We start from the raw sequence: 16,700 nt of genomic DNA on the forward strand, positions 1-16,700 counted from the left end.
TCCTCATTCACAGAGTTTTTCTGACTTCTGATTGCTTCAGTTGGAAAAATGTTTCCCAAATTCAAAACTTTGGCTGAACTGGCACTTGTAATTCCAATTCTTTCATCTTCCAGATCAACATCAAAACCCTGAGACATTTGAGTATGCCCATTCTTCTATATATGTAGATATTGGAAGGTTTTTAATGAGGAAAAAATATCGCAAAATTTCTACATCACCACATAATGCAGTATGCAAAAAAAAAAGTGAAATTGTGGAGGTACTGAAGACGTAAAGACAAAAATATGTTGAAGCTTTCCTTTTGATTTTTATGTATTTTGTGAAAATCGCCCACAAAACTCTGAACACTACATCCCTAGTGAGTATGGATAGTTTGAATCCATTTTGCTGATAAAATAATCTTTCTGTGTATTAATTTTCATTGTCATATAGCAAAAACCACAAAACACAGAATTAACTGAAAACAATATAAAACAAATATAATCTAGTGCTTAAAGCCATGTCCCACAAAAAACAGCATAAACAGAAAGCACGTACCTTTTCCAGAAGGGGCAGCCAGGCTGTGACAAGGTGAAGATTTTTCAAGCAAAGCCAGTCTCCATTACGAGAACATTCTCTAAGTGTGGCCAGGGCCACATCAGCCTGTCCCTGACCCATGGAGATCTAAACAGGTAGAGATGATGGATTGGGAACAGGTGGAGACAAATGGAATCAGTGGGGAAAAAAATATGTTCTGTCTTTCAGTCCAGTGCTCTCTTGCAAAATTAGAGAGCTTAACTTTTGCCTAATATTTTAATTCACCTAAGTCTTCAGTCAGTATTTTCTCATTTAAGGCCAGTGGCATAAAGTGGATAATACTTATTTGATTACTTACATACACTGTTTAGCCATAGTACTCTATAAAACTTGACTTTCTTGTCTTAATTTAATGCTAAGTAACTTGAGGAATAAAAAAAAAAAAATTAACACCACTTTTTCTTAGTTGATGTTTTGGAAAACCTTATTGATAGAACAATGACACAGGATTTATGTTAAAACTGTGATAGACAAAAACATTCAACAAGCTATGCCACACTAGTCTGTGGATGTGATTGTGCTAGTCTGTCAAAAACCCTCTTGCCCTTGTTAATCTCCTGTGTGTTCTATATTTGTATTCTGCTGTTCCCTACCTCATGGTAATTGTCCCTGCCAATAGTTTCTGCTGCTAGTTCTGCAAGCTCCTGGGATGGGTCTGCCCCTGGAGAAATGATGATTAACACCGGCTCCCACTCCATTGTCTCAGTGTAGAGACGTCGCAAATTCAGAGGAGGAGGAGAAAGCTCTTTCATACCTGCAGAAGAGGAGACATATTAAATGATGAGGAGCGTGAAAGATATATCTGATATATGTCAAATGTCTTTAAATATTTTCTCCTCCCCCATTTTGCTATAGACCCCTGTGTCTTTAATAAAGTGAACTAACTAATTAAACCCTCAGAATGGAACATTGGCGTTTCAACATCCTAGACCTTAATGTGTGAAGATAATTTAATAATGAGTGTCAAAGTAACATTGTCCATGTGCTAGATGGACAAAGAAATCAGTGGTTACAAAATTGGAGGCAAATGGAAACACAGTAGAGCTTAGACAGATTTGGTGCACTTTAGGTGTGCTAAGATATGGAAGTTTATTGGCAAACATAAAATAAAGAAAAACTATGAATATAGTAATTTACGCAGACATGTTGGGAGAGAAAATGTGAGAAAGATGGGGAGGCTAAAGGGAAGGCAACGATGGGGAAGGGGAGAGGGCATAAAAGGAAGACACTAAGAAAGACAGAGTGAGGGGTTGGGAGGGTGACGTGCCATGCATATTGAGAGGTAGGATTGCGGCAGCAGAAATCACCACGCAGCAAAAGAATACCTCGTCAGCCAGCTGGTGTTTGGAGAACAGCCTCTTATATGTGGGTGTAACTCTAAGTGTGTAATTGAGTCTGCGTTGCTTTACTGAAACCTTTATGCTCCTGTGATATATTGATTTTGATGGTGAGGTATGAGTCAACAGCGAAATGCATGCCCACACAGCACCAGAGTCTGTCCTGGAAATTCCGATGGGATGTTACTTGGGGATATATTAAAAGATGTATTAATGTGAACACACCCATACACTTGAGCAAAATGCTGTCCACTTTTATTGAGGTGAAAAACCAAGCCAAAACATGAACTTGGTCTGTGCTACCAAATTCAAAGTGATTTACTATCGCTTGCACAGTGGAACATGCACAAAGTCTTGGGAGGATGAGCTGAATGAAGAAAAACAGATGTTTGTCTGCCAAAAATGAAGCATTTGCATAAGACCTGCTAACAAAAATTCATACACAACTGGCTTTGACATGGTCAGATAATCAGTATTCGCACTACAGCACCGCATCCTCTGCCTTTGAATGGAAAAGTTCACCTTGGACCCCATAACTCAGAACAGAAAACAGGGTGAATATAAGTGAAGAAGAGAACAGCACAAGTCTCACTAAGGCTGCTGTAAAGGCCAAGACATAGATTCAATAAAATATATTATTTAAGTTCTCTACCAAAGTCACTCTGTATATATAAGTGCAAAAGATTTAGTACTTTTTGAAAAGTCCTGCATATGTGTGTGTTGTGTTCACTGAGGCATGCCTGTGTGTGTGTGTGAACAGAGAGCAGTGCCCAGGCCTGGACTGGAGGGATTGAGTGAGATTAGCTGTAAGAGGATTACAGACCATGCCTCATTAGCATACTGATTTACTGCCAAAAACACATACGCATACACAAAAAACTCTTCCGCCGTCCTGTTCTGATGTTTCATCCCTCTGTCTTGCATGTTTTTCCCCCCAAATTCAAAACCATGCGCAATCGTATCCATCTCATGCATTATCCACTCACTGAATGAGTTCACTGGGAGTTTGAGGACTATCACTGTGTCATGATTAAGTTAGCATTTTAATTCAATTTCCAACAAACAAACAAGAAAAGAAAGAAAGAGGATTCTAAAGATATTGAAGAACATATAAAAGCAAATTTGAAAATAGTATTATTATACCATCTCTTTTAAAAGAGATGGTATAATAATACTACAGCATACTATGGTAGAAACCAGCAATCTACATGAAAAGAATGATACTTTACACTGCTACTGAGAATAAATGTTCAAATGGCATCACTGACACTGTTGTTTTTAAGGTCATTTTGTTTTGTTGGTACAGTTGGCCCAAATACTTAAAACACAGCCTTATATAATCCTCCAAAAAATGAAAATAAACTAAGCATAAGAATTTGATCACAGTTTCAGTTGTCATTATAAAGTCTGGAGCCAAAATATTACAACTAATCATAATCAAGCGTTTGTTTGTCAGGTATGTTCACACATACAAAGGATTTGTCCTTTGGTTGCTGCAGCTCCCAGTGCAATAGTGTTATAGTTTGTACATACATGTACAAACTTTTACATATATGTAAAACTTTATCAAATGTAAACTATACATTTAAAATCAGATAAATACAATAAAATGCTAGAGAGAAAAGTATCACAATGTGGATGGCAAATATTTAGGAATAAAAGAGTTATCCTTATTCATATTGCGTGAACACAGTATGATCGATGTGAGAGCAGAGAGTCCAAGCTTTTCAAGCTAAATAAGTGTGATGATTAATTTAACTGGGCATTGCACAAACATCATCCAAGGCATGTTAGTGGAATCGTCTCATTATTCGTGAGTTTGATATTCACACAAGACAAATTATTCCAAAAACACATTTGTCAAAAACACAAGCAGATCAATGTTTTATTTCAAGGTAAAAACTTACTTTTTGGATGCAACAGTCTATTTTTATTTGGAATAATTTAAAAAGATTATTCCAAATGTTAATGTCTGTCTTTGTTGCTCCAATGTTATATAAATCCATTCAGTCTAGGAAACAAATACTGCTGGTTTTACAATGGTTCTTCAAAAAAACTTGTGTTGCGATTGTTTGATAATTAATAAAGAAAGACATAATAAGCACTAACTAATAAGCACTAACTTTAAAAAATGTTAGCTGTTCACCCACGTTAATGTTTGCTGGATCCAAAACTTGTTGTGGTTGTGCACTAATTACCTCGAGTGTTAGAATCTGCATCTGGAAATAATGTCAAACCAGTAAATTGTTTCACATTTTAAAAAAGTAAAAAAAAAAAAACTTGCTAACTGATATGCTTAGTTACCCTGTTAACATAAAGAAGGTAGTAGTGTACTTCTCTGCATTACAAAAATTATAAGATGACAAATTTAATATAATCAAAAGAAATAAATGTGCCAGTAAACAGTGGGTGTGTTCATTACATACCAAAACAGATTTAGGCTACGAAGGGCTGGATTTCCAACAGGGAATATTTTTATAAATTCTTCAAATCTGAAAATTGGAATTTCTATCCTCTATCAAATTATTGCTAAATAATTTTTCAATTTTGGAAGACAAGATTTTAGTCAGACTCGTAAAAGGACTTTTTCATCATCACTTTTGGAATATTTTGCGAATCATTCGGACAAGGATATATTTTATTCCTCAGCGATTATAAGAATATTAGTGTTTATTTCCTATGACTAAAATTATGATGCAAATATTCATGCAATGGCAATTTTATTAAACAAAAACCATATGGAAGTGAATAATAACAGATGTAGAAGGGTGTAACCTCTGAGAAAACAAATGAATATGTTAGTGTAATGTTTTTTCATTGGTCAGTGAGCCTTGATTCATGTCAGAGCAAGAAAGTGAATGACTAAATATATTCAATGTAGGTGAGGGTCACAAGTCTCCAGTTAATATTCTCCCCACAGTCACAGCAACACTCTTCCAGAGTGAGGAAAAAAAAAAACATAAATGTCAGTATCAGGAAGAATATGGGCATGTTCTTCAAACCATGCAGAGCCTCAATGACACAGAGCAGCAGTAGGAAAGAGGCAGCATAGCTATAGAACACTAAAAACATGACAAATTGTAGGGTTCATTGAATGTAAAGGCTGTATTGTGTATAAAGGAGGTAAGAACACTGATCAGTAACTTGGCTAATGCAGACCGTCATCTCCATTTATCTCATTACCAAATTATGCAAGCCTATATATCTTTTATTAGCAGCGATTATATCTTAATACTGCCATCATTTTGGGTGAATTACTACTCTTTGCTGATTTGTGTGGCAGCATTATTTTTTCCTCAAAGCCACCCATTCAAATCTTTTATACATAATTACCCTCTTCCCCTACCTCTCCTGCCCCATTAGGGTGGAAATTGTAGATATTTCAAAGACACTGATGATGCACGTTGTAAAGCGCTGCTGCTACACTTTTAGTTAAAAAGGGACCTACATCCTCAGGTTTGTCTTCCACCAGAGGATGGTCATAAATAACTTAGATAGACACTGAGAGATAAAACCCATCCATCCATTATCTTTCACCCAATCCTTGATTGGGTTGCGGAGGCAACAATCTAATGAGGGAAGCCCCGCCACTGCGGCCTGCTCATCCAGGAGAATACCAAGGTCAGTCGAATAAAATAGTTCTCCACTTCCTCTGGGTATCCATCCTATCATTGCAAAATGGCCAGAAAACTTCACCAGGGAGCCATATAGTAGGCATCCTATCTAGATGCCCAAGCTGCTGCAAATGGCTAGTAAGATACTTACAATTCCTCCAGTTGAGGCAGGGCATCTTCTCGGACCCGAAGAAGGCACGCTATCCTTTTAAAACTCAAAACTATGGTCTCACATTTGGAGGCCCTGATCTTCACCTTGCTGAAAATCAGTGCCTCCAATCGGTTCCTTATCAGGTCGACTTCGGAGTGTGATGCTCCTGTATTTGGAACACTTTTTGTGGCCATTACTGTGTTCTGCCAATCTAGCAAAATTGCCCCTATTATATTCTGTTTATAGCTCATTTTTAAATCACAACCAATTTTATTTAAGTGTAAATTTTGAAAACACAGAAAACATTTATCTAAATTTCTTTCAAAAAAGGTTATTCTTTTCTTGCTATGTTATTTAATCAAATTATATGTCATCCAACATCTGCAATAAACATTTAGGTGAAATAATTAAGAAGTGCAAATGCATTTGTCTGATAAAGTATGGACCCCACAAAACCTTTGAAAGTTAAACAAAAAATGTGAAACTCTTACCAAGAGCTTGAGAGGCAAAGGCTGTCATGGCGCTCTGAAGACGGTCAGGTCTCACTGCCTGAATTAACAGCAGCTGCATATATGGTAGAGTACATACAACAAAATAAAACAACAAAATAAAATCAGAAAATAACACTCTGCAAAAAAGGTTGAATTAAACAGTTAAACAGTTGGACTTCAACATACAACTGGTTCAGTCATTGTAAAAATAATGCACTTTATGCCATTTCTAAGTTTTGACATATTCAGGTGATTCTCAGTATATCCAAATATAATATAAAGATTAATTTATTTCAGCAACAAGAGACACTTCTTTATTGTTTACGCTACACATACAGATCAATTTCCAAACATTAGGTTAATATAACTCAGAGCAAATAAAACCTCAAAACTTGCATCTCAAAACTTTTAAGTGATCAGTAGCATGACATATTGTTGAAAAGGGATTCTATATCACATAAATGACATAAAACGTTTCTAAGACATAAAATGTCAGAGAAACATATTTTTTAATTCCATGAGCTCTAGGCTATAATCAACCAAAATGAAGTAAAGAAACACCTGTAAGTGGATAACTCATTGTGTAATGAATCTATATGAGTTTTTTATTGAGGTACAGAAATAAATTGACATATTTGAAAATATTCAGAAGAAATAGTTATTATTTATTGAATAATTTAGGAAATTTAACACTTCCTTATGTTTTCTATAATTTATTCACTTTACAAATATTTGTTAAAATTATTAGTTCGTCAGAAATAAAAAGAGATTGACGGCTTGCTGTTATGACAGAAATAAGAAAGATTTCGCTGGCCAAAACAGAAAGCCAGCGTTAATCAAACAGCTGGGAAAATCTCATTTAGTTTCATTACTTCACAGCTAAAAGCTGAATGGAAACTGACCTGCTGGAAGAGACTAATCTTTCTGGTGATGGAAGATGGGATTTCCTGTTCACACTGTGAGCTTTGCAAGAAGGACACCCAAAGGTCTGAGTCACTCAAACACAGAGTCTGGTACAGAGCTGGGAAAGTAGCCTGCAAAGCAAGAGGTGGTTAAAAATCACAAGGATGAAAGTTATTACATTAGAGAAGCAGATCTAATCTTCAGATGGGGAAAGATTTGTTTACTGACAAACTTACCATCAAATGTTGATTGATCCCATATTATACTACCGACATCTCAAGCTGAATTAAATATCTAGAGTTCTGTTTTAATGTTTGATCTCCTTTTTAAATAAAGTAACCTGTTAAATAATATTTTAGTGCCCATACCTTCAAAATGGCCAGTGCGCCATGCCTCTCCTGATCAATCCAAGAAGGGAATTCCTGATGAAAAAAGAAGAATGTTAGAGACAGAAATATTTGTTTTGTGGTGCAAATGAACAAATAAGCATGCTTACCTCTTTTTTAAACATTTCTCCAACAATGGATCCAATTAACACTTCCCATTCCTGCAACAAACAGCTCCATCAAAAGTTGCACCTGGGCAAAACTAGAATTTATGGAATCAAACTGTCACTGACTTCAGACAAAAAAGCAAAAATGTACTCACATTTTCCTTGAAGAGTTCAGAGTACATCCCTTTCACAAAATGCATTGCAAACATTAGTTGGTCAGCCTGAGAGAACAACAGGGAGATGAGACTCAGTAATAAAGTCAATTCTATGCATTCAGAGTAACTGTCTTCTGTATAACAAAAATAATAGATTAGTAGTAATGGATGTAAAACTGACCAAACAGTATGTTCACTGAAAAAGAGGATATTGTTGGTGCAGAGCACAGTCTGGCAAATTTGTAAAAGCTCATAAGAGACAGAAAAAAGCTCTCCAAAGACTGAAAGTACTGCATGGGCTGCTGAATCATCCTTAAACACTAACAGTCCTCTGGTGTACCTACCCTACTGTCTTTCACATCTGCTAGTGAATTAGAATAAAGATAATGGATACAGCCATTAATCTAGATGCTTATCCTGCTCCCACACAGAGAGAAACAGAGAGACAGTTGCCAAGAGATTTTAACTGTTAACACAAACCCAGTTAATCCAGTATGTGTTTTCCTAAATATCTGAGAATTATATTTTGAGTCCATGTTATAAAAAGAGTGGAGATAGGACTTTATAAATGAACACTGGTCACTGGAGTGACAGTATCAATTTTCTTTCCTGTGTAACAACAAAACATGGAAATTGTGCCCCTATTTACACCCACAATGAAATACAGGCATAATGCCTCAGTGGTTGACATGCAAATTTATGTAAATCTAATTTTTATGCACTTAACAACTGGCTCGCAAGGACAGCTGAATTAGAATTACAATACAAGAGTAATATATGTCGACGCTGTGCTTTGTAAAGTGGCAGAGTTAAGAGACCTTGTTGATCTAATCACTTAGCTTCAGTCGGATCTCCCTTATGTGTGAACCAAGTACATATAGGAGCTTAATATCTATTTGCATACATAAATGCTGCCATTTAAGAGTTTGATAAAGGTTAGTATAAGCTTACTAAATCTGAGGGGAAAAAATTGCTTTGGAGACAAATTGGGAAACTTTTCATTTAAATGTTTGAGTGCTAACTCTATTTATTAATTTGAACCTGCTATATCTCTTTTCCACACTTCCTCACATGAGCTGCACACATGCCACCCTGAGTGAAGAGGAAAAGATTCAGTTGTTTTCTCTCAGGTAGTAGATGAACTGCTGCTGATCATAGATGTGTGTTAACTAAATATACATATATTATCCTCCACCTGCAGTGCTTGAAAGTCCCACAATCCCACAGGTTATACATCAACAGAGCACAAACATTAGAATTAACATCCACCGCCTAATCAATAACCCTGTTGTTACCCTTGTGACACTTTGTTAGTGTGTTGGATTCAAAGGTCACACTGCAGAAGGGAGTTAATATCTAAGGTTATGTGATGGCGTCTTTGACCTACAGGATCCATAAAAACGCTGTTTGAGATTAATGTACATCTAATTAAACTGCTAAAAAAAAAATCAGGGTTTTTGTCAAGGTAAGAATAAGACGTCGTAGTTCTAATCAAAGCACTTTATATCAGTCCACATTTCTGTTTAGAATATAAAAGAGTGTATGAATCTAATCTCGAGAAGAAAAGATAGCTCTGTAGCTAATAGAGACAAAGGGAGTAGATTTTGTGAAAATATGATTTGTTGACTGCTTTTTATATTTTGGATCAACTGCTTATCCTTAATTTGAAATCAATTTGCCAAAGAACACAATGTTCACAAATTGCAACCAGTAGGAAGCATTACTTTGTCACTACCATTCATCACCTGAACAAATAGACCTGATTTGAGATATTTTCATTAATCCTCAGAAATTCCATTTGCTCACATGAATGTATTTTACCTTGAAAAGTGACCGGCAGACATATTCATACACCATAATCTTCAAGTTGTTCTCCAGGGCAGAAATCCTGTCTTCGGTATTTAGGTCCTCCTAAAATGTACAGAGAAATATTTTGTGGGTATTGATTATATAATGAGGATTTTTATCAGAATGAATTTTAAAAAGCGACAGATAAGTTTGTTTCAGTTCTTTTGAATTAAGTGCTTTACACCGAGTTTGAGCAGCAGCCTAAGAAAAATTTTAATGATGGTATTGCTTTTTAAATGTGTATTTGTCTTGCCTCCCTCTACTTTCAAATCATTTCATTACGTATTCCTCTAATGGACAAACAGACAAAACAAAATATGTCTACATATACAGAAAAGAACATATTTCACATAAATTGACGTTTTGACTACAAATTATGACTTCATAGAAAAATCATAAACGTATACCGACAGGAAAGGAGCTTCCATATGTGTGTTTGTTTATGTGTTGTGACTCCAGTTTCAAATCCCTTGAACAGTTTCACATTTTGTCACATTATACGTCGACAGATCAAGAACTGCATTTCTGTGATGTGAAAAGAAACTAATTAAGCATTTTTATTTTTATTATCTTATGGCAAAAATTCCTGTAGCATTCTTTCAAAAGTGGTTTTCTCAACACCACTCTTCCATAAAGACCAGTCGTAGAATGTAGGAGTTGGACATCCTGTCAACAAAGCTATGAGTCTCTGCATCTCCTCTGGAGTTACCACTGGGCTCTTTGCTGCTGCTCTGATGTGTGCAGGGACAATGTCATTTGGAGATCCAGTAACAATGGTTTTCTTGTCTGTCAGTTTTAGTAACTATTCTAGTTTTTATAAGATGCAGCTGTTGATTGTGGATTAAACTGAGCTTAGTTAAAAGCTTAGGATACTGTCGTAAATGTAAACTTACTTTAACCCCCTTCAAAACCTGACCTGTACAATGTATTCCTTGGTCTCTACTATGAAGTTTGTTCAATAAGAAACCTCTAATGCCTTCACAAATCAGCCACATTCATAATTTAATGAATGGTTTCAAAGAGTAGAGTTTACTACTCCCCCGTTAGGTGACGCTTGAAGGTAACTGCTTTCAGTGGATTTCATTTAGGGGTTAGGAGGCAAAATACAAGAACTTTCTTTTTCTTTTTTGTGTAAAACATAAAATCCACATCACCTTTCTTTCCTCACTGCTACATCCTACTTTGCAAAGCAGGATGTGTTGTATACGTATGAACACAACAGTGTGTTAAATCAGCCATTACAAGGTAAAGTCCTCTTCCAGATCTCAGGAACCACATGCAGCACTTGGCAAATTAAAAATGCTCACTCACTACACTAAACAAATGAACAACACAAAGTGAATTAGACTCTGTAAATCAGTGCACCTATTACGATCACAGTTGCTGACAGTGTCCACAGGCCTGCATGCACACACACACACACACACGCATACACACATACACGGACCCACACCCAACAGCAATGGCAAGCTTCTGCCGTCAGGTGATACTTTTGGATGACAGCGCTGGCTGTGACAACCCACACAGGATGTCAGAAATTAGTGCTCTCTATCTCTTTGCATACCTGCATGTGTGTGGGTGTGGGCTCTCATTATCGCTGTGTTTTAAGCTCAGTTCGAAAACAGCAGTGTGACAGTCTGTGTTGCTCTCTGGCTGACCTTAGTTTTAACCTCATCTCTTGATTTCTTTTTTTTTTGTGATGCCTCCTATTCATTCAATTATTTTCACTCTTTGCTCAAGTTTTATTTTACAGTTGTACTTTATGGAAATTCTATGTAAAATATTCTTTCCTGTTAAGCCATGTAAGCATTACAGTTTAGCCTAATATCAAAGCTTCAGGCCACATAAAAGTACTTGTTCTGCTGCGTTTTAACTCAAGAATAGCTACATGTTCTTGCAATAAAGTTGTGATAGATAAAGAACACAACATCAGCATCAAGGCTGTCTGCTTTTTTGCAAAGTAAAAAAAAAAAATCCTTGGAAGACAGCAGCAATAGTTCATCACTTCCTTTAAAATACAAGTAATCAATGACCTTCTGCCAGCCAAAAGTACACAGATTTTCAAAGCAACAGTTTGACATTGGATGAAAGGTATTGAGAAATGAAGTATGAGAGGTTTGGAGAAGTGCTGTTGGACTACGCATTGTGTCTGAACTGTTGCCAGGCAACTAGTAAGGGCTTCTGCAAGACATAAGATGTTAATCAGGGAGCTGCAGTGTTTTTTTGTTACCACTTGACTAAGAGAAGCCAGCGACTTCTTCTGCTGTTGAGTGATTCTTCTAAGCTCCCCAAAAATCCCAAAAAACAAGCTTAGCATAACTTAATTTTCATAAATGTCATGCCATCCCACAAAGCTGGACCAACTCTGTTTTAATAACACAAATAACAATGCCACTTTCATCTGAAAAAAAAAAAAACTCCATATTTAACCACCTAAATTAAAGTTACCTGGTTTCTCAATGAAGAAAGTCTGGTGCTAGATGATGAATGAATACAGCATCATTCATCATGTTGTCAGATATATTAAGCCAGCAGAAGAATAGTTTACACTTTTGTCACATTTTGGAAAAGATGGATTACAAACAGAGATGCCCATATTGATTGGATAGAGATCACAATCAGACAATTTTTCCTCAATTGGTTACACATATTTTTCTCCTTTTCATAGATTTCAGTTTATAAAGACATTGAACATTCACTGACTTCATAAAATTCTGACAAAAGTTAGTGACCAGCGCTCTGTTGCATATGATTCCTGTTTTTTTTCTTGGATTCTAGAACACACAAGAATTTCTTTTCTGTCTTTCAGGTGTTATATTTTCTCAAAAGTAATGCAAATAAAACTCAAATATTTCTTATCAGCAAAAAATACCACAATTTACAAATATGGATTATTTTCTTTCTCCATTGACAATTTTACTGTCCTCCCTTCCCGGCTGGTCAAGGGCCTTGGTGTCATCCTTAAGAGAAACCTACATTTCACAGTTCATATATATAACATCCATCTGCTCTGCATACTTTCTTGACTATCTTGAAAGTCTTGAAAGGCAATTCTAAATTAAATGTGTTATTATTGTATTATTGTAGTTCTTACAAAAAAGGCCTGGCAGTCAGACATGAAGAACAACTGGAGATTGGGTCAGTTCATGTCCAATTAGAGCTTATTCCAGTGCAATATTACAAAAACCATTAAACTAAAGAAAAAAATGAGGTTTCTATACAACAGCTTTAGTTCTCAGCATTATGTAATCCAGGTTTGGCTGTATCAGCACATCAAGGGGTCTTTGTGTTTCTGTTAAGGGCCATTTGAGTCTCAAAATTTGCAAAATTCCTGAACAGTAATAAGAACTTGCTTTATTCGAGTTCATTTTGACTGTTATAATTTTTCAAGTTTTATTATATGTAGAGTTTCAATATGCGGTGAAAGATTTAAGAGTGTTTCGATGTAGGTAAAAATGGGAGAGGTATCAAAGCAGTACAAATGTTATCCTTTTACCTTCTTGGCCTGAAGAGCCCTTTGGAATAGGCGCAAAAAGGAAGCAAGACTGAAGCAGTACATGTTGTTGATCTTTGACAGGTCTGTGATAACAAAATACATCTTGCTGGCACTCTCCGCAAAGGGCAGGTAGGCATCTCTCTCCTAGAGCAGGAAAAAACATGTCAAAAAAGACAGGAGAAAAGATGAAACCAAGAAACAGTAAAAAAAGAAATTTTACAAATTGTAACAAGTTACATAAAACACAACACATTGCTGATGGACAACAGAACTGACATGTAGATGATAAGCAGAAAGCCAATAGGTTTTTTTTATTTTAAAAAAATAAAGGATGGGAGGAAAGAGAGGGAAGCTTGAGGTGTGATGGGATATGGAATGTGAGAAAAAAACAGGACATGCATAAAATAAAATGAGAGGAGAGAATAATGCATCAACAAAAACAACTGGGAGAAAAGGCAAGCATCGGTTCTGGTGTAACACTGCTCCCTAAAGGATTATCTGGTAATGCACCTTCAGCACATATGCTTCCAAACCTGTGTTCCCTTGGTCAGCAGTACTGCATGTACTGTAGTTATTTAGACAAGGTTTAGCTGTTAGCTACACGATATTTTCGGTCTAACTATCCCCTTCAATACAATTTTCCAAAGTTTGGATGTTCTAGAGAAAAAAAAACACAAAAAAAAACCTCATATTTAAATGGGACCTATTGTGCTTCCATTTAAATAAGTTAGGATAGGTTAATGGGCAATATGGTAAAACATGTTCTTTACATGATTTTACTTCTTACATGTTTTTTACTTATTGCACAAAATCCTTCTAAGATACTAAGATTTAACTCACTCCATTCTGTCTATTTTGAGCTCGAATGAGCTTTAATAGGGCTTCAACAGATGCGCAATTGTATAGCCATACATTTTTGATCAGAGTCAGAGAACACAACCATCAAGAATGAAGACATTTCTGAATACAAGTCGATAACAAAACACTTGTCTTTCCCAGCAGTCATAGTACAGTGCAAATGGCAGTAAGACCTGCTGACCAAATGTGCTTATCTTCCAATAATGGAGAGGGCGCAGCTCCACTGGGGTTTCTTGCTGAGGTTAAAGGCGCATTCACCTTTCAATATGAATTTAATTTATTCTTTTGTTTTCTTGTTTTTTAATGGAAACTTACATTTTAGGAAAACTGTATTCCAGTGCCCTTCAACCACGGATATGCTTGTCTTGCTTAGGGAAACTCATTGAAAGTTAATAATCATACTGTGAACAAAGTTGCCTTAACACTGCTGGTAAGTAATGTCTGTCCACTAAGGTTTGGGCCATTTATCCAATAACCTGCATGTGATGTGTTTGGGTTATTTATGGCTCACTAATGTCAATTTGATAGCATAACTTATTTTATCACACTGTGATAAAGACTTGTAGTATGTTGACAACATGTTAACCAGTCTGGGTAAAAGCCTACTCTTTGTGCAGTGAAGTTGCTCATGCATCTGCTGTGTTTACAAACAGATAATACCACTATGAGGTTAGAAATGAATAGAAGTCAATGCAAAGTTTCTGTCAAGAGAAAAAGACACTGCATATGTGTGTGTTTATAAAAAAAGCAAGCATCAGCGTTACCAATACATGTAAAAGAGTAGATTGCATTTTTTCTTTTTCTTGTGATTTTTGAACACAAATAACTTACAGTACCTGGTCCAAAGACACCTGCAGCCTGTGTGATTCCACCAATGACTCCTGGATGAGGGCACTGCTTGCCTTGGTTTGGTTTAAGCTGTCAATCAGCTCCCTGTTCTCAAGAATATTACCTTGAGCTGTAGCCAAAGTCTGATGCAAAGAAAAACAGACAGATGGACAGGTTGTAACAGATGAGTGGGAGAGATGAGAAAAACAGAGGGATGGGAGAGAGAGCGAGTATGCTGTTAGATTTCTGTGATTTTATCTCAAGTCGGTAATCTGATAAAAGTTACAAGAAGTAGTGATGCTAGGGCCTCAACAGCCTTGTGTAAGAAATTTCAAACTCTTAAAATAAGTGTTCAAGTTCTGAAACTCTCCCACTCAGCTCTGTGGAACCAACTCTCTGAAACGAAGTGATAAAATGTATTCAAATAAATTCAAGTAAAATAGATGAGAAACCAGCAGAGCATGGAAATGTCAAGTCGAATATGCTCCTACGATTCAAGAATAATTACATGTCTAATACCACTGAAGCACCGACATCTGGCTATTGGCATTAATTCTCTCTGTGTATGAGTTTCCAAATGTCTCTTTGACCACACAAAAAATTATTTTTATGCTGTATTTCCAAGCCATGTCCATCAGAATGGTGAGCAACTTCAAATGTGAAAGTACATCAGCATTAATCTGTTGTGGTTACAAAAAGGCACTATTATGGTATTAGACTGCAAATGATAACTTTCTGATTATGTGCTGAGGCAGAAACATCATGATAGAATCTACATGCCACATAATGCAATTTTAGATGGTTCCACCTAATATATTGTTGTGAAATTATTACACGGTGTTTAATATGTATATTTCAAAATAATACAGAGAAGTAAAATGAACAAAATGAAAAGCACAGCCATTAAAGCCCCCCTGAGGCACCCACTGATTAAGGAGGATGGGTGGTGCAGTAGAAAAAGCCCTCTTACTGCAACATAGAAACATAGGATCAATAGTGAGGACTGGTTGTTTCTACCTTCATCTGATACAATGGACAGGTATAGTGATTGCAGCACTACTCACTGCTCCTGATTCGCCTATACACAAAGCCTTACAAAGTCTAGTCCACTTTCGTCACACTAGCAGTGGAACTTAGCAACTTCAATATCTGCAGTGCACTGGACAGTCATTATTCCACAAACAAAAGCTATGATTCCAGAAACAAAAGAACACAGTCTGTCCATCTGTCCGAAAATATTTCTTTTTGGTACGCAGGTTAATAATTAGATATGCATAAAAACAAAGATTTTAAATTGTCAAACATGTATGGCTTGTTAATATTGTGTAATGTCTACCTCTAGCAAAGATTCTTCCAGTTGTGCCAGCTGTATCTTCTTTTCCTCTTCTTGTTGCAGCAGTCGTGTTTTCTCAGTCTCCAGTTCTGGCTTCTCATGCTGGATGGTCAAGGCGAGCAACTAAAACATTCACACAAACACACAGGCAAGATGAGATACAAAGCAATTGCTACTCAGACAAATCAATTCTAATATTCCACTTAAAAGTTCTATAGATTTTGCTCATTTGCTGTTAAATCATGAAGTCAAAGTGCATCTTGGAAAAAAAAAAATCATACACAGGCAGCACATTCAGTACCTCGGCTTTATTTCCCAACAGGGTTGTTAAAATATGTAGCTGATGAGCTTTTGCTTGAGTGTTTGTGTCAGCTCGGATACCTGTCCTCGCAGACCAGCCCTGGTTGTGGTGAAGTTGACCTCTGTGACCACTGAAGCGGCATCGGGGGGAATGATGGGACTGGGATTCCGCGTTGCCAGGAAGAGACGGAAGTCCTCGTTGTAATCAATAACTTTGTCCCCGATTTGCACCACATATCTGGGACCTGCAGGTATGTGTGTATGTGTCAACATTAAGGTGCTTCATAACATACTGTTCTATTCAGACATGCAAGTGT

The 16,700-nt window shown here is 36.5% G+C and overlaps 1 protein-coding gene across 1 annotated transcript in view; it reads right to left on the bottom strand.

Annotated features, from left to right (window-relative positions):
- LOC129358785 (cytoplasmic dynein 2 heavy chain 1) overlaps positions 1 to 16,700 on the bottom strand; it is a 91,893-nt gene that overhangs the window by 29,770 nt on the left and 45,423 nt on the right. The window contains 12 exon segments of the mRNA XM_055027926.1: positions 538 to 663; positions 1,170 to 1,330; positions 6,170 to 6,242; positions 7,072 to 7,203; positions 7,441 to 7,494; positions 7,569 to 7,619; positions 7,721 to 7,786; positions 9,542 to 9,631; positions 13,065 to 13,208; positions 14,759 to 14,893; positions 16,087 to 16,206; positions 16,465 to 16,628. Of these exon segments, the coding sequence (XP_054883901.1) occupies positions 538 to 663; positions 1,170 to 1,330; positions 6,170 to 6,242; positions 7,072 to 7,203; positions 7,441 to 7,494; positions 7,569 to 7,619; positions 7,721 to 7,786; positions 9,542 to 9,631; positions 13,065 to 13,208; positions 14,759 to 14,893; positions 16,087 to 16,206; positions 16,465 to 16,628 (1,316 nt within the window).

The sequence above is a fragment of the Poeciliopsis prolifica genome, unplaced genomic scaffold (assembly GCF_027474105.1).
Source record: "Poeciliopsis prolifica strain line A6 unplaced genomic scaffold, Auburn_PproV2 SCAFFOLD004, whole genome shotgun sequence".
Taxonomy (NCBI): domain Eukaryota; kingdom Metazoa; phylum Chordata; class Actinopteri; order Cyprinodontiformes; family Poeciliidae; genus Poeciliopsis; species Poeciliopsis prolifica.